We start from the raw sequence: 14947 nt of genomic DNA, 5'->3' as shown, positions 1-14947 counted from the left end.
GTGATTTCTGTGTTTTTATAGTGAACACATTGGTGAGAAATGCGTTTAACAAACTTTATTTCTAAACTAGCAGAAATAAATCAGAAAACTTCTCCCTACAGATGCTTTTTTTGTTGTTGTTTTCCATTGAAAGTTTGTTCTGAGGAAAACTTCCACTGAGCAGCTGTAGAGAACCACATTTTATTAAATGGAACACTTCTTTTTTGGTTTAAATTAGCAACAAAATGTTTTATAAAGCCTGCAGGAGGCCAGGTACTCTGTAACATCCCAGACCCACCACATGGGTTACCATCTGACACCTCCACACATCTGTGTGTGAGGACTGAACTATCTTCACCTGGCAACACAGGCAAAAGAGACTCTGGCATGTGGTGAAAAAATAAATGTTTTAAATCTTTAACAGTTTCTTTAGTTAAGATTATACTTTCCTAGTTTTCCTCAACCACTTATGCAAATGAGTCTATTACCCAGCTAACCAACTTACTGCAATCATGTTGATGCTCTTCTTTGATTCCTTGCTCCATAGAATTCTTGTATGACAGAACCAGTCCTATGCCTTATCCTGGACTAATGTCTTCATTGTTTCAAATATTCTGTTATTTTTATTCCCTGTAAAGACTCGTGATTTCTTAATATGCAAAAGTTAATGACATAGTGTGAATGAAGCTCAAGGTAGAGGGTATAGAGGAGAACATGAAACAAAGGCATTGAACTCTAGTTCACTCCAAAAACACTGGATGAGCAGTAGGATGAGGAAGGCAGAAGTCTGGAAAGATGTGAGGAGATAGTAAATATAGGGCTATCCAGTTCTTTTTTCCAGTCCTCTCCTTCAACACTGACCTGTTTCACTGGATCATACCCATATTACAAATTCCTCTTTAGCTTCCTGATTCACTACCAGAGTGTTTTACAAAGACCTCTTCCTCTCCCCTTTTTACTTTCTACAAAACTGCTATAATTTTCCAAAGTAAGTTTCATTCAAATGTAACTAATAAGATAACCAGTGAACTGTAAATCTGGCTCTTTCAAATGAGCTACTTTAATTCCTAGTCGAAAGGGGATATATAAGCTTATAATGCTATTATTGGATAAAAGTCTTCATAATAAGCAAATTAGTACCAATGGCACTGTAGTCTTGGCAGCAACTTGTACCTCTGTAATAATAACTCAGAATTTGTTACAGTTAGTAACTGTAACAAATTTTCCTTAGAAATCTAACCTTAAATTACACTTAATGGAAGCCTGCTTGTTGCATAGTTTAATCTATAGTTGAGAGCTCTGAAGGCATTGCATTATGAATCTTCCACAAACTGTTTCATATAACCAGATATTCATGTAAATATTAAATTAATTTCATTTTTCTCTGTTGATTTATATATTATATATTATTTCTGTAGAGTTTATAATCGCCAAGTATTCACTTCTGTGAAAAGCGGGGTAACCTTAAACTCTGTTTGATTTTTTTCTACCTCTCCATTACTATAAAACAGACATTGATGAGTGCCGGATCTCCCCAGACTTATGTGGAAGTGGTACTTGTGTCAACACTCCTGGAAGTTTTGGCTGTGAGTGCTTTGATGGTTATGAAAGTGGATTTATGATGATGAAGAGCTGTATGGGTAAGTGTTAGCAGGATGACTTGGAGTCTGTCCATTTACCATACAAAGCTTGACTGTACTCTGTACTATACTCTACTTTGATTCACTGAACACTTCATATGCATAATTATTGTGACTTCTTGACAAATGAAACTGATACACAGTTTATAGGACATATAGGGAATAAACTGCCTGATAATAGAGTTCAGCGTGTCTATGTACTATGCATATAGCTTTGCTTGTTCTTTTTGCTAATTTCTTTTACACATTTCTGTACAGATGTTTTAGAATGGCAGCAACCATTCATGTAGTTTTTAAGTGGCTGATGAGGTATCCAAACACTTGGTGAAGTTAGGAGTAGAATGCTGGATTTTCAAAAGTAGTGTAATTCACTTTTCCTTGATTCTTCTAGGACTCAGGAAATTCTGAGAGCATTTCCTGAAAGATCACATCTTTCTAATCTGTTTAAAGTTGTAAGAATAGATATAGAGACATCAAAAGTTACTAGCCACCTTAAAAAGTCTTGAGTTAGTATTGTGGAGTACTTCATGAAATACATTATGAAACATATAATGAAAATGCAAAATGAGATTTTCATCTTGATGAATGGGTCCCCCTCCTTGCCCTTCTTGAAGATAGTATTGGCATTTCCTCTCCTCCCACCCTAAAGATCCTTGTGTAATTTCTGTGACCTTGCAAGGGTACTCAGAAGGGTCTTCAAAATGACATTGGCCAGCTCTCTCTTAGCATTCATGGATCTTTTTCATGTCCTTTGTCAGCAGTTCATTTCCCCCGTTTCCCCTTATTTTTTTGCTGTTATACCCTTCGCATCCTTTGCAGGAGTCAACTCCTGGTGGCTTTGGCTTTCCTAACCTCATCTCTGCACCTTCAAAACAGGGCTCTGTATTTCTTCTGCATCAGCTGTCCCTTTGCCTATTTTATTCTTCCTTTTTGTGTTTGAGTTTGTCAAGGAGCTTTTGTGCTTTTAAATTGAACTCAAATAAGTGGTCCTATGCCTCTGTGTGCCAGGAGGCCATGGAGGCCTCCTATCACCTTACTTGCTGTCCTAGACTCCAAAAGTCAGAAAAAAATCATTGCTTGAATCACAGGTGAACATAACAAAAAAGCTAAATTGTGGAGGGTGAATAACGTTTATGAGAAACAGTACAAATGCAGAGAATCAGTACTGTATGGTGGATATATGTTATCTGTAAGAACAAGGCAGGAAAGGAAGATGTCACATAAATAAGCAGTGAGGAGATAAGTCAAGAAATTACTTCTTGAAGGCCTCATGTAGGAACTAAGAAAGGGAGGGCATATTGTTCAATTAAAATATTTTGGAGCTATGAGGACTTTCCAGGCAAAAGACATGTTGAATTCTATTATCAGGTAGTTTCTTTCCTCATGTAAATAACCTGCAAAACTCAGTGATATATTGGCTAAATTCTCAGGCTAGATAATACTAGCCTGCTTGTCTTAATAGTCTAGTTTCAAGAATAGGTAGGTATAACGCTTCCTGGAAGCCCCAAAACATGAGTGCATCCTGCACCTTGAACATCTTTTTGTCATATTTCTCTTCATCCACATCTGTACTGTTAGCTGTTTTCATCAGGTTTGAAAGTCAAATATTGTTTGCTATTATAAGCTGCAGCAAGCATGGTTTTCAGCCACAGAATGACATATGTAGAGGTTATCAAACTGAATAGCCATTTAATTAAAAGTTTACACACACTTCCCTGTTAACAGCATCCAAAGACAGCAATTTCCATGCATACATAAATGGGTGTCGGGTTACTTTAAGAAACACTGTTTTGAAAATTTCATCACATTAATGTATTGTTCTGACAACCATCCAAAGAGTTGTGTCCTGTGTCTCCTAGAATACTTAATTTTGAATGATAAATTTCTGGTTTTCTTGAGGGGAATAATACCCATTGTTAGAGTTAATAAGGTATTGTTTGTTTGCCCTGTTGTGCAGTATGACAAAAGGAGCAGTGCTGCTTCAATGAAACAATCCTTTTATTGCTGACCTCCAAATTTTGTCACACTGAAATTGCTTTTTTCTTTGTTGCTCCTTAGTAATGATTTTGTATTGGTTTATCATGGTTTCTTCACAGATATTGATGAATGTGAACGCAACCCTCTGCTGTGTAGAGGTGGTACATGTGTGAACACCAAAGGGAGTTTTCAGTGTGACTGTCCCCTGGGACATGAGCTGTCACTGTCACATGAGGAATGCATAGGTGAGTTTCAGCTCAGAATAGTAGTCTTCAGCCTTCTAAGAAGAGTAGTCATCTGTGCTATAAAAACTTCTGGTCTCTGGCAAGGATGGGGTCTCAGGAGTATCTTAACACAGATTCATGCTTCTCTTTTATATGAATATCTTCAAATTAAAGCCTTGTAACAGATCCTGTAAAATCTCCAGTGCCCTTAATGCTGTTGACTTCAAAGAGGAGTATTTCACCAGGCCTCTTATGGATTATTTAGCAACTCAGAGAACCGCTCACATAGGCAGCTTTCAAGTGAAATACATACAAGCACAAAGTGAACTTTGTTCCTACAGTCAGAAAAAAAGTATTTAAATGCAGCTCTCCTTTTTGCAAATAATTCACCAAAATGGTGGAAAAAATGCAAAATACATAATGCATATTATATCTTTGGTTTCTGTGTTTGATGCATAGTTGCTTCAAGAGCTGGTTTAAACCAGCAGATTGTTCAGTGAATGCTCGCAGGCCAGAAACGAGGAAGATAAACCTTTGGACACTGGCTTAAAGATCCTGCTCAGAGCTCTATACCTTGAACTGGAACATGCTAAGAACAAGAAAGAAGTTGAAAAAGCCTGAAAGCCACCAGTTTAAAATAGTATCTTTGACTCTCTTTCTCTGGCATTTGAGCAGTTATGCATTCTGAATAGCAAGTAGTTGATATGAATGGTTCTTTTCCAGATATAAATGAGTGCTCATTAAGTGACAGTCTCTGCAGAAATGGGAAGTGCGTGAACATGGTTGGAACGTACCAGTGTTCCTGTAATTCTGGGTACCAGGCCACTCCTGATAGACAAGGATGTATAGGCAAGTGTTGTACACCTTCACCTCTGTATTTGTGCTTGAGCATGTATTTTTTTATCTTCCTTGTTTTTATTTAATTTCCTACCTTCTTGAAACTGAGCAGGACCACCTTCTTGTCTGCTATTAGGCATATCCTGAACTGTTTTGGACCCTTCTTTTACCTTAGAAATATGAAGAAGTTATAAAAAGATTGTTGCTGTACTGAACTCCACAGAATACTTTCATAAAAAATACTCATGTGGTACTACTCCATTAAAATCATGTGGTACTACTCCATTAAAAACGACCAGAAAATACTGATTTCCCAATTAAGCAAGAACAGCCCCATGCGTTGGTAGTTTCTTTCACTTTTTCTTCTTATTGTTTGCATCTCTTAATCCTTCACTCTAGTAATACTGAATTATGTAGTTGGCATCACTTCGGTAAGGAAAACAGAGGTATTGAGAGGTTTTTTTATTTGTTGGCTTTGGGGGTTTTTGCAAAAATATAAATTTGTGCTACATTTCAAGCTTTAATGAAACATAAGTTTCTCAGGACTTTTCCTCCTTTCCACATGTTGTTAACTTTTTTTTACAGCCCTAGTAATACATACAAACAAAAGCAACAACTAAAAGTAGCCACTAGCTCCAACAGAGGAAAATGCAGTTGAAAGCAAGAAAGATGAACAAAATTCAAATCAGAGATAGTAGAGTGAGAATAAAAATTCAGTCATGTTACCAATAAACTTTTTTCATCTGCTAAGTGAAATGACAAAGGAAGATGACTTTTCCTTATAAAAGCAGACTTACTACTACTAATGTTGCTTCCCCAGATATTGATGAATGTATGATAATGAATGGAGGCTGTGACACACACTGCACTAACTCAGATGGCAGCTATGAATGCAGCTGTAGTGATGGTTATGCTCTAATGCCAGATGTCAGGACATGTGCAGGTAGGCTTTAATATTTTTAAAAGTTTCAGCGTCATGTGTTTCAGCCAATATGAATATGATATTCTTTTAGGAGATCCATACCAGAATGACAAAATTACTATCTGTTTATTTTTTTTTTCCTCCCAGATATTGATGAATGTGAAAACAGTCCAGATATCTGTGATGGTGGGCAATGTACTAATATTCCAGGAGAATATCGCTGTCTCTGTTATGATGGATTTATGGCTTCTATGGACATGAAAACTTGTATTGGTAAGTACCTGTATACACCAAATTTAATTTCAAAATTGAATTAATTTAAATATTCTGCAGCTAATGTTTTAGGGTTTAATCTTGAAAGTGGGTATTGAAAGTGTATATTATTAAAAAAAATCTGTAGCTCTTTCTTGTCTATCACTATGGATGTCAGGAAGGGTAGAAAAAAGTTTGAAAAGTCCTTAAGGATGAATGAAATCAAATAGTTCCAAAAATAGGAATGATTTAATTGTAATTATATGATTCCTATAAAACATCTCTATTGAGAAGAAATTATTTGAGTGCCCCAGCATTTTGTTGTGTCTCTTAAAAATGTTTTAGTTTATTCCCTCAACTACAGAAAGTTATCATAAGCAATTAGGAAGGAAATTTGCAATATCTTATATTTATTTGACAGTATGTGAAATAAGATGATCTTTGTCATTTAACTAGTGTAAAATTGGAGCTATCTGAATAAAGACAAAAAGTTGACCTAGGTGTAACTCACAATAAGAGTTTCAAGTTTCAAATTTTTAACCAGATCTTTAATTATTAACTATTTAGCTTTCAAATTAGGTGAATTCTAGAATAATGTTGAAGCCTTGTATTATAGTTGAAAGCCTATATTGAAGATATAGTGTGCAGTATAAGAATCTAAAACACAGTTCAGGTACAAACTACATTATTCTTTAGGAGAGGTTTTCTTCCTAATGGAATGTTTTCATCATATATACAACACTGTGGTGGTTTGACCTTGGCTAAATGCCAGGTACCCACCAAGTCGCTCTATCACTTCCCCCACCTTCTCCCTTTTTTCTTAACAGGGCAAAGAGGGGAAAGAAAATAAGATAGGGAAAAAAAAAACCTACACAACCCTTGTTGGTAAAACAAAAGCAGTTTTAATGTAAGCAAAGTAAAGCAAAGGTCCACACATGAAAGCAAAAAGAAAACAGATTTATTCTCTCCTTCCCATGAAGAGGCGCTGTCAGGCCTTCTCAGGAATCAGGGCTCCGATATGAGTATTTATTGCTTCGGAGGACCAAGGTGACTCCACCCCCTTCCTCCTTTCTCCCAGCTTTATACTGAGCAAACGTCATATGGTATGGAATATCCCTTTGGTCGGTTCAGGTCAGCTGTCCTGGCTGTGTCCCCTCCCAAGATCTTGCCCACCCCGTCCCACTGGGGGGGAAATGTCAGAAAGAGCCTTGGTGCTGTGTAAGCACTGCTCAGCAGGAGCCACAACATCAGGGTGCTGCCAACACCCTGCCAGCTCCAAGCATAAAACACAGCCTGTGAGGGCTTCTGTAGGGGAAAACCAATTCCGGCTCAGCCAGACCCAGTACAAACACTCAGTAAAATCTGAAAGAACAAGAGGACATCAGTAGCAAACTTACCTCTGTCTTGAAACTTAAGTTTGCATCAAGGCAGCACATGCTGAGCAGTCAATTGTTGAAGTGTCTGGAAAGGGAGTCTGACACGAGCACATCTGTTTTTCCTTCTGACTATCTTGGTTTTTTTCTAAATGGTTGTTGGAAAACTTCTGGTTGTAACTTATCACCTTTTTGCAAGGGTCTTTCCCCACTCCACTTGCATCCTGACTTCTGGAATGTTACCTTTGTGGTGGCTTTGTGTCATTGTATGTGCCAGAGATAGGTCTAACTTTTGGAAGCATTTATTCTCAACAGCATGCTCTTAATGTCTGCTCTTTACTTTCTCCCAAACTGGCTTTCAGCAGCACCATTAGTAAAGTGGTTATTGACCTCTTCTTTCATTCTTACTTAACCTTAGCTTTGATAAACATTTGGATTTTTCTTCCTCTCTTGAAATGTCTTGAAGTTTATTTCAGCTTCTTTTACAATCAGATGGACTTTGTTTCTTGTCAACAAGGAATTCGCTCTGTCACACACACATACACACTTGGGATCATTAGTTAAAAATATTTCTTAGCTACCCATTCTCTAATGACATAGCAGAGAGGTAGATATGTCTGTACTAAAAAGCAGCCAATGATCCGTAGTCATTCCCTGAAACCTAAATGGAAGGCTGTGCCAGAGCTACTCATAGCCATGGCCTACTAAGAGAAGGAGATGAAATTCCTCGTGATGTTAAGAGATCCCTGTTTGATATGCTTCGTAGTTCAGGCATTTCCAGTGAGATATTGGAAGAAGCAGGTCAGTTCTCATGTTCCAGGGATGTCTCAGCAAGCAGAACTACAGAGAGAAGTCTGCAGTTCCTGCAACTGAAGAGACACAGAGCATGGCAGCTTTCTTTGCCTCGTAGTGTGAATATACGAAGGAAGTAAAGGTTGCTGTTTTAAAATACAGAATTACATTTTACTGAATTAATTTAATAACAACACATTTGCTAATAGTCAGTTCTTACACGTTATTGATCATTATCACTGCACATACAAAACTGTCACTTTTTAACAATCCCATTCTAAACTATAGGCAAGTATACAATATCACAGAGCTGTTGTGGGTAGTTTGCATTTTCTGGCTTCCAGCGCTTTGTGTTGCTTAGTCAGAAAGGTCACAAAGGCCAAGGTGATTGGGCTTGAGCACTTGTCTACAAGAAAAGCTGGAACTGAGGTGAGTCTGTCTTTCTTCTTCTATTTTCCATACTTTTGTTGTTATGCTATTGCCTCCCTCAAAAAGCAGGGTCCCTTCTACTCCTTGTAGGTCTTGTTTTGTTGTCTTGCCAGTCATTCTTCTGGTGTACTTGTGAGGTTTTCCTGCCTATCTGCAGTCCCTTTTGCTTATATCATCCTTTGTCTGGCAACTTCTATGACTTTGACGTGTCCTTCATGCAGCTACGCCCATCTTTCTTTCTCCTTTTGGCAGTCTCCTTGCTCAGATTCTTATGCAAAACTGTGGCTGACTGTGCCATCAGAGTATAACACAATACGTACATGCTATTGCTAGTTACACTGTTTTAGCATGCTTATATTGGGGTTTAAGGCAAGCTAATATTAATTATATTCCATACAGTTTTAATTTATATGTGATGTGGGCCTCTGCTTTGACTGCATCTTACTTCACTCAAAAGAACTACAAATACCAGAAATGCCTTTTCGTCCACAGTATAGTGACTCTCTTTAAAGTCATAGTATAATACTGTTAGTGAATATCATTTCAAGGGACAAATGGAAATATTGGACAAGGTATTTTGAAAGCTCTTGGGCCATATGAGCCATATGCAGTTTGACTCAGAACACTCATATGAAACTCCTCAGTTATCCGCTTGACAAGTACCCAAGTCTAGTTTGTTCTTATGCCCATTTCATTGTTTCATAAGATTCATTGTCTTTCCTAAGATGGAATTCTTACTAAAAAAACTGCTTGAGTTTATAATTTTAACAAATATTATTTGGAGGTATTGACACACTTGTATATATCATTATTCTATTTTAAATAGTAATCAAAACGTGCAAATTGAAACCTGTAGATAATGTCAATATAGAAGAAGTAATCAATTTACTATGTAAATTCTTATTTGGATGAAATTCATAGCTATATTTTGATCAAGAACATGTTTTTCAAAAATGCTTTCAAGTCATTCTTGTAAGAAGTAATTGACTTCATAGTACAATAATTAGTATTCTAAACAAATGAGAAAACACTGCGGTATTTGGACTACACATTCATCCTTACTCATTTTTAGGGAATTAAAAGAATATAGAATAGAACGACTGAAATATATTATGATGAAGATTAATGAATGCCACATGTCATAGGGGTGGACCATGCTTCTGATATTTTCACCTGAACGAAAGTATTCCAGAAAGACAAAGTATGCTGTTAAATGACAGTAATGTTAACTAATAATTAATTTCTGTGCACTTACAGATGTGAATGAATGTGATTTGAATTCCAACATCTGTATGTTTGGGGAGTGTGAAAACACTAAGGGTTCCTTCATTTGTCACTGCCAGCTAGGATACTCAGTCAAGAAAGGAGCCACTGGATGCACAGGTAGAGCAAATTTCCAGCATATATGTCACATACCTTGGTTGGCTTTCAGGTGCAGATATCTTGGTTGGCTTTCAAGTAAAATAAATGCACAGATGCTCACACACAAGTCAGAGATTGGTATCTGTACATAATAGTAAATATAAGAATAAGCATTTTACATTTGTCAGCACGTATCCAGAGTTTGACAAGATATGTTACTTGACCAGCATCAATATGATATTAGAGGCCCCTTACATAACTGTAATCTTAAAGGCAAAGTTTTCATCAGTGTAGACTGGGTGAGTATTTGTGGTATGAAACATAGTTTGGGTGGGCACAGCTGCATTTGTGTTAGAAGTATTTTATCAGTACTCATTTGTCATACGTACTTAAAGTATGAACTCAGCTGTCAACTAAAGCTGCAGGAAATGTCTGTAGTCTAAAAACAGGACAAATGAAAAAAAGTAAAAGAATTAAAAAAGGTCGTGATGTGAAAGGGAAAGCATATGTCATCCTTCAACCCATGCTAATAAATTTTAAAGAATCTTTGTCAGTCAGTTTCAAACTCTGCAAGTTCCTATAATAGTTAAGCAGTACCTTGTCTTATGCAAGCTGGATTCACTGCATTCAAGGAGCTAAGTTAATATAAATTTATTCTTCTGGGAGAGTTGACAGAATTTCTCCTATAATTTGGTCTTTAAGAATTTATTCTGTAATTACTAAAATCTTGGGGCTAATCATTTTTATAACTGAAACGTGCCTGTGCACCCAAAAGTCTCATCCCATTTTAAGACATTAAAAGATCAGCATTTTTAATCTGTCTGGAAAATAGCTTTGATTGCAAACTGAAAAGTAATTGTTGGAGAGCAGACTAAATTTGTCATGTTTGCAAACAAGGAACAAAATGAAAAAGTGGTTGTCAATAATTTTCATTAACATATAATACAAAGTAACTTACTTGACTTATTGTGTAGTCTTGAACATTTGCTTTTTGAAGGACTACAAACCTGCACAATGGAAATAAACAAAATGTAAAAGGAACATAATTTTTAATATTCCAGTGCTCTTGATGTAAATACTAATAGTTTACTTTGTGGTTGTAGATGTGGACGAGTGTGAAATGGGTGCTCACAACTGTGACATGCATGGCTCATGTGTCAATGTACCAGGAAGTTTTAAATGTAGTTGCAGAGAAGGATGGGTTGGAAATGGCATCAAATGTATTGGTAAGTATACAGAAAACAAACCTTTTATCTTTCTTGTTTGTTTTGTTTAATTTTTTTTTAGGAAAGCATGTAATGTGACTATGTGATTACTCCATTAGGAACAAAGTATTATCTTGTATCTGCCACACTCTGTGGATAGATGGGTATGCAAGATTCTTATGTTTCAGGGGTTTGGTTTTCTGAGAAAAGAACTGGTTTCATCTCAAAAACTTGTCTGTGTAACATCTTAACATCTGAATTAACTATGTATTTTACAAATTTTATATACAAGTGCTAGAATGTTGAAAATATTAAAAATCAGTCAAAAAATAAAATTACAATTATTTTGTAATTTCCTGACAGTAAGATTAATTCTGTTAATTAATGTAAATTTATTTCATTAAAATTAATGAATAATTATTTTGAATTAATTTCAAAATTAATTTATTAATGTAAATGTCCTGTATTATGGCTAGTTTATGGGCCATAATATAGAGCAGATTGAACTTGAAGTATGGGAAACCTGATACTACTTTGTTGGGCTGCTAGAGTAGCATCATGTCCCCTAGCCTTCATTCTTTAGTTTGGTGTGTAAAAGACTGCAATATTTACCTTTTTTTCCAAACATTTTGGGATCTATGGAAGAGGAGCTTCATTTAGGAATCAGGCTTTATTGCTGTAATATGTAAAAGTACCATACTATGAGATTTTACTTCAGGCCAGATCTTCTAAGCTTTTTAAGCCTTATCTGAGAAAAAGGGGAAGGGCCCCTTATCTTTATTGTTATCATTTAATTAAAATTATGTGAGGTTCTACTAAGTCCCATTTGAAGGAGAAAACTTTTAGAAGTTTTCCTGGCAACATCTGTATAGTTCAAATACCTTCTGGGTATAGAGTGTTCTTCCAGGAGACCACTCCACAGGTGAGTGAGAAGGGGCTGTCGGCTAGCCCAGAGCACTAGGTAGTGTGACTCTTATGGCCATATGGGTCCATGACATTCCGATCAAACATGCTCTTGAGGGGAAGAAAACTCTTGTTTTTTCTTTGTTTTTTTTTTTTTCATCCAACTTGGCATCCAACTAACTAAGAAAGCTTGCATTAACTTTTATGGGGTTACCTTGTTGTCATATTCTTCTGTTCCTTGAGAAGACTCTACAAATGTATGGCATTAATGAGTAAGCTGAATTCTGTCTGGTGGCTTAGAAACATTTTACCCAATCCCATGAATTTTAACTTAAGGGAAGAAATATTAAAATGAAATTACTATAGAGTAACCCTGTATCTTCTAAAGAGAACTTCATGTATTTATGGAGACATAAATCGTCTTTGCAGTTCTGCTCGTTAGCTTGACAGTTCATTGAAAACCAAGTATGCTGACTGCTCTGTTACTGCTTGCACTCTTTTCCCCCTGATGTGCAGATCTTGATGAATGCTCCAACGGGACCCACCAGTGCAGTGTGAATGCTCAGTGTGTGAACACACCAGGGTCATACCGCTGTGCCTGTGCAGGGGGATTCACTGGGGATGGATTTGCTTGTTCTGGTAAGCAGTTTCTGTGAAAGCTGACATGTGACCGATTGTTTCTGCTTCATGGAAGCTTTGCAAATTTGATCTAAACCTGAAGTGCAAATAAATGTAAAAGTGTCTTTTAAGATCAGGATACTTCCCATCTGCTGAAGAAATGTGAACAGAGGCAACTGATTGTTCTTTTGATTTCTGTGCCAAATTGGGCTCGCTGGGCCCATTTGTTGAATGAAGTTACTGTCTGCTTCTCCCTTTTTCTCCTCTTCATGCCAAGTTTTTTTAATGCGCATGTGCTCCTTGCAGCAGCAGGCTCTCTAGTCAAGAGGAAAAAACACCAGCTCTCTGTTACGGTTCCCATCTTGTAGGCCAGGTCTGTCTCTGGCGGGGAAGGCATCATCTGTTTTCCCCTCACTATGTTAGTTGAGCAGGATTTAATCATTAACATAGGACTTATTAAACAGGAAAACAAATTACAATTTTAAAAATATTGCCTATGATGTCTGCATTTAAATTTGTTGGTAAATACTCACTATTAGTAATGAACATTGTTTAGCACGCAGCAAGTGATTCAAAATAAACTGATGTGTAAAGGTTTATGTGAAATGTAAAGATTTTATATTAAATATTAATAGCCAAGTATTGAGTTACTGTGGTTTTTATCAGATAAAGAGTGGAGATGCCACAATATCTCTCTCTTCTCCTGAATTCTAACGTGTCCTGTATGTAGTCAGCTAATCTGAAGGTTTGAAAGAATAAATCCTGATAATAGTAAAATACCTAGAAACTAATGTGAATGCATTCATTATTAGCTAACTGGCTAATTTTAAATCAAAATTAATTTACACCTTAACAAGACAATCTTCTGATGGGTATTGTAAGGTTTTTTTAATTTCAGAATAAGGATCTTCAAATATTTGAGTATGTTTCAAGTTTGTGATTAATGAACAAGAACTTTCATCTCTATTATTAACACACACTGTTTGCAGATCTTTTAAAAATCAGGAGAGATACTAGGGACTGATTAAAATGAAAAAAGTATATTGAAAAATTTTTGGACAATCATAAGCATATCTGACAAAATTTTGAGTTATTATGTTGACTGCAAATGGTGAATGCCTTGCTTGGTCATTTTACTCTTTTATGGCTGTTAAAATAAAAAAAAAAAATTAATTTGGGGGGCATACTAGAAGAATCCCCAGTAGTATGCAAATGATAGTTGTAATGTTCATAATCCTCAAAGGGTATTTCCTAAAATGCATATGAAAATAATTTTCTATGTGTGATTCACTTAAGAAAATTTGCCTTTTGAATGTATTCTATGTCAAAGTAACATAGCAATATATACCAGGAGACAAAGTTTTAACTTTGTAAGCAAAACATCCAACTTATTTGTCAAAGTTAATAGTACTGAATCTGAAAACCGTGCATTATTAAAAAAAATTTAAATCTGTTAATGAAAGACAAGGAGTAAGGAATCTTGGCAATATAAAAGGACTAATTTTGGAAATTGCATTTTGTTTGCTTTTCTGCAGTCTTTCAGTTTACTTCATCTTCAGGTGTCAATTTTTTGCTTAGTATTAACAATAGTCAACAGCACTGTTATTTTGAACATCAGGATAATGTTATGTGTATTTTGCTGGTGAAACATGTAGTTTCAAAGAAATTTGCTGTCTCCACAGATGTTGATGAATGTGCAGAAAATATTAATCTGTGTGAAAATGGACAGTGTTTGAATGTCCCTGGTGCCTACCGATGTGAGTGTGAGATGGGATTCACTCCTACCTTGGACAGCAAGTCGTGCCAAGGTAAGCCACTGGTAATTCAAGTTCATTTTCTGAGTTTGGATTGGCTGCTATAAAGCAAATAACAAGAAGTGCTGGAAGGACCTCAACCTGGAACCAGAATATTCAGCACATTCTTCACATATAAGTAATTTCTTCAAGCATTTTGCAGCATGAATTATGTTGAAGGTAACTTTGATCTTTTTATGAAGTTTTCCTGTCCAGAAATCCCAGAGTAGAGGTTTGGCACAGTAATTTTGTTTTTTTAAAATACTTCTCTCCTTTTTGTCATTAGTGAGTAGTGTGTGGAAAATCCTGTATTCATCACTGGTTTATGTAGTATGTTACATAGGAGACACAAATTGCATTAAGTGACCTCATTTTAAAATAAATGCTTTCAGGAATATTGAAGTAGGCAAATCACTGCCATATATGGCAAGTTTGTAACACATTTCTTATCATCACACTTTCACCCTCAATATTGTACCAGATCATCTGAAGGACAAAAAGGAATTACTATCTTTCTAGTCCAGTTCAGCTTCTATTCCCTATTACATTCTTACTTTTTTTTTATTTTAAGAGAGCCATATATTAGATAAAGTCTTTTTAGCTGGTGCTACAAAGCTTTTTAATTTTTTTCATCTTTAATG

The 14947-nt window shown here is 36.1% G+C and overlaps 1 protein-coding gene across 1 annotated transcript in view; it reads left to right on the top strand.

The window, feature by feature from the left end:
* FBN2 (fibrillin 2) overlaps positions 1-14947 on the top strand; it is a 171695-nt gene that overhangs the window by 112339 nt on the left and 44409 nt on the right. Inside the window, exons 26-34 of the mRNA XM_026866024.1 lie at positions 1491-1619; positions 3716-3841; positions 4544-4669; positions 5478-5600; positions 5727-5852; positions 9683-9808; positions 10891-11013; positions 12412-12534; positions 14196-14321. Coding sequence (XP_026721825.1) covers positions 1491-1619; positions 3716-3841; positions 4544-4669; positions 5478-5600; positions 5727-5852; positions 9683-9808; positions 10891-11013; positions 12412-12534; positions 14196-14321 — 1128 coding nt within the window. The remainder of the gene's footprint in view (positions 1-1490; positions 1620-3715; positions 3842-4543; positions 4670-5477; positions 5601-5726; positions 5853-9682; positions 9809-10890; positions 11014-12411; positions 12535-14195; positions 14322-14947) is intronic.

Source organism: Athene cunicularia (assembly GCF_003259725.1).
Source record: "Athene cunicularia isolate RWA chromosome Z unlocalized genomic scaffold, athCun1 chrZ_part2, whole genome shotgun sequence".
Lineage (NCBI taxonomy): Eukaryota > Metazoa > Chordata > Aves > Strigiformes > Strigidae > Athene > Athene cunicularia.
The sequence above is the reverse complement of the archived record's forward strand: the minus strand, read 5'-3'. Positions and strand labels throughout refer to the sequence as shown.